At 37.8% G+C, this 13,168-nt stretch overlaps 1 protein-coding gene across 1 annotated transcript in view; it reads left to right on the top strand.

Annotated features, from left to right (window-relative positions):
- The window catches only part of KCNH8 (potassium voltage-gated channel subfamily H member 8), a gene marked incomplete at its 3' end in the record, with an annotated part of 385,548 nt that overhangs the window by 212,302 nt on the left and 160,078 nt on the right, over positions 1-13,168 (top strand). Inside the window, exons 4-5 of the mRNA XM_079921784.1 lie at positions 2,067-2,194; positions 7,151-7,391. Coding sequence (XP_079777910.1) covers positions 2,067-2,194; positions 7,151-7,391 — 369 coding nt within the window. The remainder of the gene's footprint in view (positions 1-2,066; positions 2,195-7,150; positions 7,392-13,168) is intronic.

The raw sequence follows: 13,168 nt of genomic DNA, 5'->3' as shown, positions 1-13,168 counted from the left end.
CAAAAGGTGAGCAATGAAAAAACATGTAACATCAGATTAGACTTTTGCCATGAATAAAAGCGTCCTATTTTCTGGTCATTAAAAACATCCCAGTGTGGACTGAGAATGGGGGGCGGGAATTAAAGGCCTTGAAACACCTGGAGATCAGGCTGAGAGGGGCACTGATTATGACACATTCATCTATGTGACACTTAACACCAAGCAGCATTTGAACATTGATTTAAGTCATTAAAGGACTTGGGCTACATGTGGAAGTAGAGAATTTAGACCAATCTGGCTTCACAGACTGGCTCTACTCCTAACTAGCCATGTGGTCATGTGACACGATATTAGACCTTTCAGTTTTCTCCTATGTAAATGGAGGATAATAATGCTTATCTCACTGAGTATTTATGAAGATTAATTGAAATCGGTTAATACTGAGGATCTAGAACAGGGCCTGGCACACACGGGCCATCAATAATAGTTACATGGCTTCCCCAGTGTAGCAACCAAACCAAATCATTTTTATGAAGAGGAATCAAACAGCCTTCAAGGTACTACAGAGGCTTGATGATGAAGCTTAGATTAAAAGTTTTTAATTTTTATATTTTGCAATTATTGTCATATATATAGAATTTATTAAGCATAAAATTATATGTTCACCAACTGACCAAATAAACACTAAATGTTTCTTCATTTCATAGAGTCAATTTATATATTTCTCTTTGGCAGTAGGCCTTTGGAAAGAAAATAAAATAGCTGAATTCTTACCTAATTTTACTAAAATAGAGTCCAATTGGATTAAAAATTTAAATGTTTAAAATTAAAAAATGAAGACATAAACATGTTGGAAGAAAGCAGACATAGATTTTTTAAAAATAATTTTTGAGTGAAGACAGTTTGGTTATGCAGGACATAAAGTCTAGACACCAAAAATTTATAGATGATAAGTCTGACAACATAAAAAATGTAAAATTTTTATACAGCATAAATAAAAATCCAAGGTCAAGTAACAAAAGGGGATCATTGTCAACAGCATGTGTGATAAGAAAATGGTAACTAATATACAAAGAGCTCGTGCAAATAAATAGAAAGTACCAACTTAATTTCAAAATTGACAAAAATAATACGAATAGACTTCATAAGAATAAATGCAATTGGACAATAATATTTAAGTGAATGTTATCCACACTCCTCATTTTAAAAATGCAACTTCAAAAAATGTTATGGCATCTTTCAGCTATTAAAATGTTAGGCTACTCTTATTTTATATTTCATAATTTTGATGTCTGTGGTAAAGCAGACACATCCACTCAATGTTGCTGGGAGTGTAAGTTGCTGGAATTAAATTCGGAATATGTATACCAAAATTTGTAATGTACATATCCACTCCTAGTAATTTGTTTACTGAATATCTTGGCATACCAATGCACAGCTCTATGCATTTAAGAATTTTCATTGCAGGATTATCTACACAGATTTTTTAAAACTCCTGGACAAACTAAATGTTCATGATAGGGAAATAGTAAAGGAAATAAGACTAGTTATATCCTTAACATGGTACACTCTTAGCTGTAAAAAAGAATGGCAGAGAACTATAATGTGCAAATTAGAAATGATTTACATTACTTTGATGTGGAAAAAGTAAAATATAAATAATTTTTATTGCAAACTTCCATTTATGCAAAGAAATAAATATAAATGTGGATATAGCATATGTATTAGATATTTTTCTGGAAAAAATTGAGAAAAAAAGGTTGAAAGTAGAATTAGGGATATGAACGTGGAACGGCAGGAAGGAAGGAGTAAGAGTTTTTGCTTAATGCTTTCCTGAACTGTTTGAAAGTTTCTCTGTGCTCTTGTATGTTTTACTTTAATTTTTAAAAATAATGATGTGAATATAATGATAAAAATAAATAAATTGTAAGGAACTAAAATTCCATTAAATGTCATTAGGAGCCAGCAAATAATTTTAGGTGTTGAAAAACATGTACTGTGTGCTCTTAAGAAGGAACTGCCAAAATGACATTCTTGGGGTCAAATGATACATTCATTGATGCTTAATGAGTTTTATTTTCCCCCAGACAAAGCCAAAGGGAGATCAAGAACAGGGACCCACTTTGATTCAGCCCGGAGACGGAGCCGAGCGGTCCTTTATCACATCTCTGGCCACCTGCAAAGAAGAGAAAAGAACAAATTGAAAATAAATAATGTAGGTGGTGTGTGTGTACACAGTGAATGCTAGACTCTCCCTTGGTGGCAGTGTTTGATTCACAAAAGAAAGCCTCCAATTATGCATTTATTGGCTTTGCTAGATTTTTTTTCCACTTTGGCTTGTGCTTTCCTATGAAAAACAAACTGGAAAGGGTCAGCAGTCACGAGGCATTTCTGTAATAAAAATGATTAATCATAGTGTTATCACAGCATAGAATATTATTTCAGTACAATATGGCACTAGGGACACTGCAAATGGGACTGGTTACATTTTATGAACAAGTTATATTACACATCCATAGTTTGTTGGTTAAAATTTCTCAAATTTAATTTTAGCTCCATCTGTTTTTGCACTTTATCTAATTTCACTGAATGCTTTCATCCAGGGGGGCCATGAACAAATCAAAGTCATTACTTTATTTGGAAAATTTACATTTTATGCAACACAGAGTTGGAAATTTCACACCTTGGAACTGGGTTTGAAGTGACATGCCATATATTATATGGGTTTTTTTAAAGTCGCACTCTTAGTAAATTATGGTAGGGCTCCTCTCTGAAACCTGGTGGTTATCTGTCAACTGTGCCTGTAAAAGGTGACTCTGTAGAGTTTTAAGTGACACACGTCCTCCAGGATTTCACAGCTAATTTTATCATTGGTTCTGAGAACTAAGAGACTGCACTCGGAGATCCAGAACTCTGTCTGTTTGGTTGTAGATATTCAAAGATGATTTTTCAAATGATGGTAGTGTCATTAATCTGCCTTGCGGAATCTCCAGAACATAGAACTTTGGGGGTATGTGTGACTATGGGCAACAGACATCGAGACTCAGGGTCTAACTTGCCAATGACTTTAGAAAAAGTCATATCAAACAACCATTGCTGTTTTGGAATTGATCTCAGATCCCGAGATTCTGGGAGTAAAGGACACAGGAGAGTCTTTGGCATCTCATTGTACACAGAGAGCTTGAGGCTACCTAATCTGACATTTGGATGCTTTGCTAAAGCAGTCATGCATCAGAAACACAAAGTAGCCGCTTACCTGATTTTAGTGAGCAAAGATGCACCAGCCCAGGTGTAGAGCACGATCTCACATGAAAGGGTTGGCAACCTGGTTTTGCTTCAGTGTGATTCCCCTCTGGTCACATTGGTTTCCTGAGAGTCCAGGGATAGACTTCAAACCATGCACACCACTAGATCTCTGAATCCTTCCCCTGGTTCCTCCTTATACCTGCCTTCAGTTACCAAGTCAGCCTTAGTAACAGTAAACAAGTTCTAGGAAGCAAACAAAGGTAACCACACCTGGGGTTGATTCTATGCAAGCCAGCCAGCAAAACACCTAAACAAATATTATCCTGAGATTCTGTAATGCTGAAAGATGACACTCTTCTAGCATTTAGTCCAGAGTCATTTAAATGTACCAAGTATTAGTGAGCTTAAAAATGCATTCACAGAATATGCTGTTTTTCCCCTTTTGATTCAACAAAGTACAGACAGTACTTAAAAATCTTATTTAAAAAATCATAACTCCCACCCCTTGGCTAATTTGCTAAATTGCATTTATTTAAGAAGTAGAAATATCAGGGTGGAGCATTAAAATAATACATGGTAAGGAAAGGTGTCAAATCAGCCCAGTGAATCTGACAATACAGGTAACATCTTATTTCTGAAAAGGAAATGTGGAATCAGGACTGGCCTTGTTCACCATCTCTTTTCAAGGAGAACAGGGCAGAATGACTAAAAGACAACAGAAAGAAGAGGGAAGAGGAAACAATGATCTGAATGGTTTGCTGGCTAGACAATCAGTCTTTGGGGAATTCTGGATATATTAACATTCATGTGCCCCAAAAAAAGACTTCTTAATGTTTTTGTAGCTCTTTGCTATTTACAAATTCTTTTTGCTGTTATCATATCATGTGATCCTTACAGCAAGCCATTACTAGATAGGATTTTTATTCGTTCCAATTTAAAGATGGAAAAGAACAACTTATTTGAGATCTCAAAAGTAGAACCAGGAGATGTGGGACCCATCCATGAATCTTCTGACTCAAAACCACGGTGCTTCTGCCCCTACCTTGCTGCTTCTCTCATACAATTCTGTGGAATAGGAATGTATGATTCAACTCAGAACAAATTAGCTCATCAGGCCATTAGCAAGCTCTGAGAATCAGGATGTAACACCCTTTAATCCTGGCTCTAACTTTGCCACATGGTACCTCTTGGAAAAGGTTTTTAATTTCTGGTTTCCTTGATTTGTTACTCTGTCTATTACATGACATTGGGATGATGCAAATGTCTTCAACCCAAAGATCACATGGGAGCCTTGGGAGCTTGAAGGGACAGTGCTTTAGATGCCCACATGTTACCAACAGGGTACCGGGCTGGTAGTCATCGAAGACATATGCTACCTTGCAATTACTCAGCGTAATGACTGTAGAAACATTTTCCCATCCCTTTGTTCATTTGGATGTTAATTTCAAAGACATGTTGCAAAAATAGTTTAGGAAACAGTTACCTTGATTAGGCTTTGGCCTTAACTACTCTGTGTCAGTAATACATAGGGTAGAGGTTAAACTACTCAAACACCATTGGTACTAAACAATAGGCTTGAAAATGAATAAATAATATATATAAGTAACATCAAGGATAGTTGGTTGTATTATTCTTTAGTCAAACTTCATAGGTTTCAGGGTTATAAATAATATGTCTTTTCCCCCTTACTTGCTAAAAGCACACTTTCCAATTGTTAGAAATTTTCTTCCATTCAAAAGGGTTTTGATAAAACTTTACAAATAGAGAAGCAGGAGGAGAAGGACATCTCTTTTCTTCACTCAGGTGACTGTGTCAGGATGTATGCAGAATTTGAATGAAAAACCTTTTAAAATTTAAGTCTAATCTGAGATGTATTGGATTCTCAGTATATTTTAAAATAACTTAAATCATATATTTTAAGTAGCCTATAAAAATGAAATAGTGTGATTTGTTTTCTGATTTGTGGAGATAACTATTACATTGCTGACCTTTTTCATCAGCATCACTAATGCTTCATATAATCAACATAATTCAATAAAAAAATACTTTACTTCTTGAGTTTTCCCAGCCTTCACTCCTAGAGCTGGCTTCTCCCTCAAATAAAGTCAACATTTCATTTCTGTAACATGATAGAAAAAGACTTATTTGGATAAAAATTGAGATATTCTTCCATGGCTTTTGCTTATGTGTTATCGCAGTAAATATTTGAAAAAAAATCGTATTGGAATCCATCATGTCCTATTGTAAGTAGAAGTGCTTGTCAACCTTGAGATTTATACTTATGGACCCCAACTCTCTCTTCTCCGATGCACCAGCCTCAGCTTTGATGAGAGGCCCAACAGGGGTTACTTTCTTCTTCCTTCCTCAGTTTTATGTCATAATCCACCTTTGGAACCTGTTCCTAGAAACCAGAGAATGAGGCAAAGGAGGCAGGTCACGTCAGGGAGTTGAATGGAGCATAGACACGGTGGCAGATGGGCATCAAAGAACCATCTGGAAGGAGTGAAGCAGGCCCTCCCTCACCACAAAATCCTGGCTTTATGAGGTGCCCTGTGGGATGAGTGAGAGTATAAACAGGAAGTAGCAACGTGTGTTGTAAATGCCTACCAGGGAGAGATGCAAGATAGGAGAGGCATTCATATTAAGGGAGCAGAAATATTTGGGCACTGAGGGTCTCCACTAAAGAGCTTGTGCTCCTGATTCCAAGTACTTTAGGAATCCCTGGACATACCACATTAACTTGCCCTTCCTTCAGTGCCGGAAACAAGAAAACACACTGCGACCTGCAAGTAACAGGTATTCAAGAACTTTGAACTGTTCTGTTCATTCAACGTAACTTTCAAATTTAAGTTTCCATTACCTATCTTGTATTTCTCATTAATTGAGGTCAAAGCAAGGTCTGCAAGTATCTGGTCATAGGCTGTCAAATTGCCACACACGCTATTGTTGGGCCTCCCTTTGTCTCACAGCAATAAAGAGAATTGTTCCTCAATTGGGACTGCTTTCAAAGTGAAGTGCTTTTGCAGTTATAAAAACTCCAGCTATTCTTCTGCATTTAATCAGCTGCACAGTGAACATTGCCTTTCTCCTCCCATGACTTGAATAATAACTGTTAAGTAACTGTTTCTTGCTTTGCCCTCTTAACAAGGGCTAGCCAGTGCCAGAATAAATCTATGTCCATCAAGGTTATGAGATTTGGGTTCCCAGCTGGAAACTTCACCAACAACCGTAATACAAAATGCAAGTAGTCAGCACAACCTGCTTATAGTTTGAAAGACATGTTAACAGCTATTTACCATTGAATTGATCATATAGTGCTAACCTTTTGAGAAAAAAAAAATGGTACCTTTGCTGCTATTAGAAGTATTTCAGGCCCCAAATATTCTTTAGATAATGACTGTCACCTCAAAACTATAAGTATATGGAATGTCCCCATGACAGTAGGAACATAACTGTATCTTTGTGTTTATAATGTATGTAGGCTTATACTTGCAACTTTGGATGTTTCTAGGTGACATTTTAGGTAGCGATCTTTTTATTCTTCATGAACAAAATCTGGATTAGTCACTTATTAACACTGGTGACTACACTCTGCATATTCCTGTCACTTATAACAAAGATCTCTGCCCGATTTTAACATACTTAAAAGTCTACTTTTTGCATCACCAACTTCTAAAGGTCACTTGTAAGATGTATTGACATTGTTGGGAGATTGGGATTGACATATATACACTAATAAGTATAAAATGGATAACTAATAAGAACCTGCTGTATAAAAAAATAAATAAAATTCTAAAATTCAAAAAAAAATAAAGATGTATTGACATTGTATGTATAAATAATTCTCCCCATGTGTTTAAGGCTGTGTGTTCCTTATTTCTAATGTTGTGTTTCTCCCTTCTCTCCTTTTTGTCTTTATCCACAGAATGTTTTTGTAGATAAACCAGCATTTCCGGAGTATAAAGTTTCTGATGCAAAAAAGTCCAAATTCATACTTTTGCATTTTAGCACTTTCAAAGCCGGCTGGGACTGGCTTATTCTATTGGCGACGTTTTATGTTGCCGTGACCGTACCTTACAACGTTTGCTTTATTGGCAATGATGACCTATCGACAACTCGGAGCACAACAGTCAGTGACATTGCAGTGGAGATTCTTTTTATTATAGGTAAGAACCCACGGCTGTTTTCCTAGGAGATTTGCATAGGGGAAGTAAGTGTGTTCCAGATTTTTCTGACATGAATTTGAACTAAGATCCATCTGCATGGGCATGACTCAGCCTCTTATGCAAATTTTGGAGAAGCACATATTTGGATTTCTGAAAATTGCCTCTTCCAGCTTTCTTACTGTTCTTTTGTTCAAACAGATCTAAACTGATGTTTTTTGTTTCTATCCTTATTTCGTCAAAAGTGGGTTGAAAAAGACAATGGCTGTTTTGTTTGTACTCTCAACTTCTATTATGATCTTACCTGTACAGGGTCAGAGATGAGGGTTGGCAAGAACCTATCAGTGGTGTTCTGATAATGGTCCCGTCTTGGGCATGTTTCTTCATGCCCGTCGTGCTTTTCCGGCGGTTGACGGTGGTTGCCATAGGTGGCCTAGTTGCAGAAGCAACGGATTACATAAACCTTCTAGTCAATCAGGAGAAACCCTGAGTATCTGATTTTAATGAAAGGAGAGGCCCCAAGGGATGTTTGCTAAGAATATTTATCTCTAGAATATTTGGAATCTCAGTTGAAGCTGCATCTGCTCCATGCTTGTAAGTCTTCTATTTTCCTGTCTCTTAAAGCATCATCTTGTTTAGATCAAAGCCGAGCTCTTGCTTGCTCATTCTAGTTCTCCATGAAGGTGCAGACTGACCCCCATGTGGAGTTCCTGACCACCATTAGCAATCTGATTCCTGCGTCTTTACCTGGTCATGGCGATGTAGGGTAACATCCTTTTCGTAAAGATGAGAGAATGTTTGGAAAATGTTTTCAAGCAGTAGGTGAACAAGGGAATGAAAAAATGGACCCTAAAAGTTCAAAGAAAAGGAAATAAATAAGTGAGGCAGATCAAAAGATTGTTTCAATGGCAGTGGTACTTTTTTCTCTGTGGAGCTGGTACAACTTTGGATTCTCCAACTGAAGTTCTCACGTGTTTGCTCTGGAAGAGTTTTTATGTTCTTGATGTGACTTTGGCATCACTGTTAACATTGCACTTCCTAGACACACGCCTCAGACCTATGCTAGGACCCCAACTCCCACCCCAAAGGTGATGGCTGTAGTATGTTTAGGCCACTAGATGGCAATGTTGTCTAGTTAGGTAGCTTGGTAAGGCTGCAAACTCAAGGAAACTTATCTTTAACCTTTTTTTTAACTTAAACTATTCTTTATTGGAAAAGTATAACCATAAGGGATATTAAATCACAGTTAAATGGCAAGTAACAACATTCCAGTTTGAAAAAGAATTTAAAATGAAAACTGTACAAGAGGCCTTTCAAGATGGCAGTGTAGGAAAAGCCTGAACTCACCTCCTCTCATGGAAACAGCAAATACACAGCTGTATATGGAACAATTTCCTCTGAAAAGTACCTGAAAACTAGCTGAACAGATCCTTCACAACAAAGGATAAAAGGACCACGTGAAGAAGGTAGGAGAGGCAAAGATTCGGTCTCACCAAAAACTCCACTACTTGTGTGGCAACCCACGACTGGAAGGATCTCACACATATGGAACTTCTTCCTGAGGAGTGAGGGGGTTCATGCCCAACATCAGGACCCCAACCCTTGAGACCTGCACCTGAGAGACAAGCCCTTCAAACATCTGACTTTGAAAGCCAATGGGGCTTACATCCAGAAGTATCCAAGGGCTGTAGGGAACAGAGATTCCACTCTTAAAGGCCTCACTCACAGACTTACTCACCCTGGGACCAAGTGTGCAAGCAGCAGTTTGAAAAGTGCCTAGACCATATGTGAAGGAGATGTGTTAGCTAATATTAGCATGTCTGCTGGAAGGGCAGAAGCTGGTGGGGCTCTCTCCAGAGACTGAGGGGCTAGTGGGTGCCAGTTTTGTGCTCCTTCTATGTAGCTAGTGTTGATGGGCATACCCCACCCCACTAAAGCCACTGGTGCCTACTCCTTGATAGCCTGGCTCTGGTGGCCAGGGAAACTTGTGTTTCTGGGCCCCATGGGACTGAAACAACCAGAGAGACAGTTCTCGGCAGGCTGTCACCCCTAGGGCATAGCACAGACAGCACACTGAACACGCTCCAGATCTTCCTGTGAAGAAAGGTCTATTTTCTTGTCCTAGAGCTTCAGCCTGAAGGGCAGGCTTCAGGTTTACTACACATCTAGGGACTAAGAAGGTGCCCTCAGGGAACACAAGCTGGGGATGCCTTCTCTGTGCTCTTCCTTGGCCATACTACAGCTCAAAGAGCTTATAGACTCACCTGGAACCCTGATTTTTGCAATTGTCACCAGGGGGACACCTCCAAATTGCCTGGTCTACAGGCCAGTAGGGTTTACAACTGAAGTCTCAGAGGACTGTATATATTTGCATACTTTAAAAGCTGCTGCCTGAGGATCTGACTTCCAATCAACCTGAACCTAGGTACTGACTGAGATCCTCCCTTTGGAACATTGACAGCTATTGGCACACCCTCAACAACTGGGGTCTATCAAGAGCCAATCAGGCTGCTTAGACAATCACAAAGGTTCGAGAGACAACCAAGAGCCAGGGCAAGGTTGAACAACAAGGTTCATCTCCTACAAAGGCCTCTCCTTCAGGACTGAAAGGAGAATGCATAGAAACAAACACAGAGAGCCAGGCAAAATGAGGAAACAGGAATATGTTCCAAACGAAAGAACAAGATAAAAACCCAGGAAAAACAAAAAAACCTTAGTGAAGTAGAAATAGTAATCAACTAGGTCAAGAGTTCAAAAGAATGGTCATGAAGATCCTCACCAAACTCAGAAAAGAATGGATAAACATAGTGAGAACTTTAACAGAGATAGAAAATGTAAGAAGGCACATGACTGAAGAATATAATAGTTGAACTGGAAAATACACTAGAGAGATTCAACAGCAGACTAATTGAAGCAGGAGAAAGAATCAGTGATCTGGAAGACAGGGTAGTGGAACTCACCCAAAGAGAAGAGCAAAAAAGAAAAAAAAAGAATTGCAGCACTAGCACTATTTACAATAGGCAGGACATGGAAGCAATCTAAATGTCCATCAACAGGTGAACAGATAAAGAAGATGTGGTACATATATACAATGGAATATTACTCAGCCATAAAAAGGAATGAAATTGGGTCATTTGTAGAGATGTGGATGGACCTAGAGTCTGTCATACAGAATGATGTAAGTCAGAAAGTAAAACAAATATCATATATTAGCACATATATGTGGAATCTAGAAAAATGGTACAGATGAACCTATTTGCAGGGCAGGAGTAGAGATGCAGACATAGAAAACGAACATGTGGACATGGGGGGAAGGGGAGTGGGATGAATTGGGAGATTAGGATTGGCATATACACACTACCATGTGTAAAATTGATAGCTAGTAGAAACTTGCTGTATAGTCCAGGGAGCTCAGCTCGGTGCTCTGTGATGACCTAGATGGGTGGGATGGGGGGGTTGGGCAGGGAGGTCCAAGAGGGAGGGGATATAGGTATACATATAGCTGATTCACTTCATTATACAGCAGAAATTAACACAACACTGTAAAGCAACTATACCTAAATAAATAAATAAGTGGAAATAGCTTAAACGATCTGTGGGACAACATCAAGCAAAATAACATTTGCATTATAGAGGGTTCAGAAGGAGAAGAAAAAGAGAAAGGGGCAAAAAACTTATTTGAAGAAATAATGGCGAAAAACTTTATTAACTGGGGAAGGAAACAGACATCCAGATTCAGATCCAGAGAATTCCAAAAAGATGAACCCCAAAAGATCCATACCAAGGCACATTATAATTAAAATGTCAAAAGTTAAAGAGAGAATGTTAAAAGCAGCAAGAGTAAAATGACGTGTGCACATGGTGCACAGCCCCATAAGATTATAAGCAGATTTTTCAGGAGAAACTTCGCAGGCCAGAGGGGAGTAGCACAATGTATTCAAAATGCTGAAAGGGGAAAACTTACAACCAAGAGTAATCTACCCAGTGAGATTGTCATCCAGAATCAAAGGAAAGAAAAACATTTTCCAGACAAGCACAAGCTAAAGTTCACACCACTAAAATGACTTTATAAGAAATGTTAAAGGGACCTCTAAAGGTACTAATTAGTAACCAAAAAAAATGAAAGTAAAAATTTTATCAGTAAAGGTAAATATTTATAGTAAAGGTAGTATTTAGGCATTTATAAAGCTGTTATGAAGGTTAAAAGATAAAAGTAGTAAAAGTAGCTATATGTACAATAAGAAGTACACAAAATAAAAAGATGTAAATTATGACATCAAAAAGAGAAAACATGGAGGGGTAGTAAAAATATAGAGTTTTAGGATGTACTCAAACTTACCTTGCTATCAACTTAAAATAGGCTGTTATTTATATATAGGCTGTCATATGTGAGTATTGTGGTAATCACAAAGCAAAAGCCTATAGTAGATACCCAATAGATAATGAGAAAGGAATCTAACCATAACAGCAAAGAAAACCACCAAAGCACATGAGAGGAGAGCAAGAGAAGAAGAAAAAAACAGAGAAGAACTACAAAACAGTCAAAAATCAATTAACAAAACAGCAATAAGTACATACCTGTCAATAATTACTTTACATGTTCATGGACTAAATCAAAAGACATAGAGTGGCTGAATGGATAGATAAACAAGACCCATCTACATGCTGCCTATAAGAAACTCACTTTAGATGTAAGAACACACACAGACTGAAAGTGAAGGGCTGGAAAAGTTGTTTCACACAAATGGAAACCAAAAGAAAGTTGGGGTATCTATACTCAGATAAAATAGACTTTAAAACAAAGATGGTGGGCTTCCCTGGTAGCACAGTAGTTAAGAATGCGCCTGCCAATGCAGGGGACACAGGTTCACGCCCTGGTCCAGGAGGATCCCACATGCTGCAGAGCAGCTAAGCCCATGCACCACAGCTACTGAAACCTGCACGCCTGGAGCCTGTGCTCCACAACAGGAGAAGCCACTGCAATGAGAAGCCTGCACACCTCAATGAAGAGTGGCCCCCACTTGCCACAACTAGAGAAAAAGTCTGTGCACAGCAACAAAGACCCAACACTGCCAAAAATAAATAATAAATTAAAAAATAAATTAAAATATATATATATATATAAAATAAAACAAAGATGGTAATAAGAGGCAAAGACAGGTATTACATAATGAGAAAGGGATAAATCCAACAAGACAATATAACATTTTGTAATTATTTATGCACCCAACATAGAAGCACCTAAATATACAAAGCAAATATTAACAGACCTAAAGGGAGAAATAGATAGCAATACAATAATACTAGGGAACTTTAATATCTCACGTACATCAATGGTTAGATCATTCAGAAGAAAATCAATAAGGAAGTATTGGCCTTAACACATTAGATCAGAGGCAATGAATACATATATACAAAACATTCCATCCCAAAGTAGCAGAATACACATTCTTCTCAAGTGCACATGCAATATTTTCCAGGAGAGATCATATGTTAGGCCACTTAACAAGTCTCAATAAATTAAAGAAGATTGAAGTCATATGAAGCCTTTTCTTCTGACCACATGGTATGAAACTAGAAATCAATTACAAGAAAAATACTGGGAAAATCTCAAATATGTGGAGATTAAACAAATGCTACTGAACAAGAAAAGGGTCAATGAGGCAATCAAAGGTGAAATTTTAAAATACCTTGAGACAAATAAAAATGAAAATACAACATACCAGAATCTATTGAATGCAACAAAAACAGTTTCAAGAGGGAAGGAAGTTCATAGTGAT

The sequence above is a fragment of the Stenella coeruleoalba genome (assembly GCF_951394435.1).
Source record: "Stenella coeruleoalba genome assembly, chromosome: 5".
Classification (NCBI taxonomy): Eukaryota; Metazoa; Chordata; class Mammalia; order Artiodactyla; family Delphinidae; genus Stenella; species Stenella coeruleoalba.
Note: the sequence above shows the minus strand (reverse complement) of the source record. Positions and strands in the feature narration are given on the sequence as shown.